This window comes from Sceloporus undulatus, chromosome 5, assembly GCF_019175285.1.
Source record: "Sceloporus undulatus isolate JIND9_A2432 ecotype Alabama chromosome 5, SceUnd_v1.1, whole genome shotgun sequence".
Taxonomy (NCBI): domain Eukaryota; kingdom Metazoa; phylum Chordata; class Lepidosauria; order Squamata; family Phrynosomatidae; genus Sceloporus; species Sceloporus undulatus.
Window position 1 is genome coordinate 94446145 of NC_056526.1, and position 1899 is coordinate 94448043.

Sequence of the window (1899 nt, forward strand, 5' to 3'; positions counted from 1 at the left end):
GGTCATATGCCTCCTGGCATCTCATGGTAGTTGGGAAAGGATGATATTTGGGACCCTTGAAGTGATTTCCTATGGATGTAGATCTGACATGGAGATGTGAAAGATTCCTGAAACTGGACTGGAAGTCCCAGCAATCTTTACCACTAGCCACGCTGGGTTTGGCTCATGGAAGATACAGTCCAACAACATCTTGAGAGCCACAGTTTGACTACATCTCACGCTGAACAAGGTGGGCCAATTATCCCGCTTGGCAACCTTTGGCTGCATCCGCACTATAGGAATAATCCGGCTTGAGGCAGAGCAGTTAAAGTGGGGTCAAACTGGATTATTTCTGCAGTGCAGGTACAGCCTTTGTTCCTAAAGAACTTGGAAAAGTTGCTTTTTAAAGTCCACAATTCCTAGAATGGGGAAATTTTGGAGGTACATACAGTCCAAAAAAGGAAAACTTTCTAAGCTGTATTCCTACGCTATGGTCCAAAACACACTGCAGAAATAACCCAGTTTGAGATTGCTTTAACTGCCCTGGATGCTGGGGAATTCTGGGAACTGTACTTTCGCGAGACATTTAGCCTTCTCTTCTGTCAGAGAGCTCTGGGGCCACAGTTCCCAGGATTCCCTAGCACTGAGCCAGGGCAGTTAAAGCAGTTTCAAACTGGATTATATCTACAGTGTGTTTTGGAACAATACCTCACAACAAGGACTAGTCCTTCACTGACTGGTCCATAAGAAAGCATGCACCAGCTGTATTATTATTGTTGCTATTATTAGTATTAGTATTATTATTATTCTGCAAGACCTTTAGCCTTCTCTGCAAGGTTTTGCAAGGTCTTTATCCTTCTCTGCCAAAGAGGGCTGGTGCCTACAAATCCCAGAATCCTGTACTATAATAATAATAATACAGTACATTGCAAGGTCTGCCAAAGAGGGCTGGTGCCTACAAATCCCAGAATCCTGTACGTACTATAATAATAATAATAATAATAATAATAATACATTGCAAGGTCTGCCAAAGCGGGCTGGTGCTTTCAAATCCTAGGCTTCTGTAGAGCAGCAACAACAACAACAACAATGAATAGTAATACAGATTCCTACAATGTTCATGCATCGTCCCTCTTTGTCAGGGGAGGCTAAGGAGGACCCTGCAGAACTACAAATCCCAGGATCCCACAGGAAGCATGGAGCCCCAGTGTGGCTGCAGTGAGGAGGAAACCCAGCCCAGCCCAGCCCAACCCTGCCTGGCTGCTCCAGGGCCCCCCTGCTCCCTTCTTCTCTCTCTGGCCCTTCTTCCAGGGCCCCGGGCTCCTTGCCTGTTTCATGCCGGCGACGCTGGCGAAGGAGGCCGAGAGGGAAGAGGATAGAGAAGCCTGCTTGCGGTGGCGGAGGAGGAGCAGGAGGAGCGGCTTCCCTCTTGCCAGCAGCAGAGGCCTAAGGAGCATGGCTGCTCAGTCTCAAAGGGAGGGAGGAGGGCAAGAGGCAGGCCCGCCTCCAATGCTGGCAGAGAGGCCCTTGAGGCCGCCTCGAAAGGGAGGCCCACCGCCGCCATTTTGTGTAGAGCCCGCCTGGAGTCAGGGCCCCAGCTTCACAGTTTACCATCCTCCAGATGTATTGGGAATGCAGCCATAAATGAAGTATCACAGGGTTGGAAGAGACCCCAAGGGCCCTGATCCAGTCCCAACCCCATTCTGCCATGCAGGAAATCTCCATCAAAGCCTCCCTGACACGGATCTAGGAGTCCAAGTGGACCACAAGTTGAACATGAGTCAGCAGTGTGATGCGGCAGCTAACAAGGCCAATGCGATTCTAGGCTGCATCAATAGAAGTATAGTGTCTAGATCAAGGGAGGTAATAGTGCCACTCTATTCTGGTCTGGTCAGGCCCCACTTTGAATATTGTGACCAG

The 1899-nt window shown here is 49.2% G+C and overlaps 1 protein-coding gene across 1 annotated transcript in view; it reads right to left on the reverse strand.

Moving 5' to 3' along the window:
• Window positions 1-1475, reverse strand: part of LAP3 (leucine aminopeptidase 3) — a 24190-nt gene extending 22715 nt beyond the window's left edge. Inside the window, exon 1 of the mRNA XM_042469113.1 lies at window positions 1308-1475. Coding sequence (XP_042325047.1) covers window positions 1308-1436 — 129 coding nt within the window. The 5' untranslated portion in view covers window positions 1437-1475. The remainder of the gene's footprint in view (window positions 1-1307) is intronic.
• Between the last annotated feature and the right edge of the window lie 424 nt (window positions 1476-1899).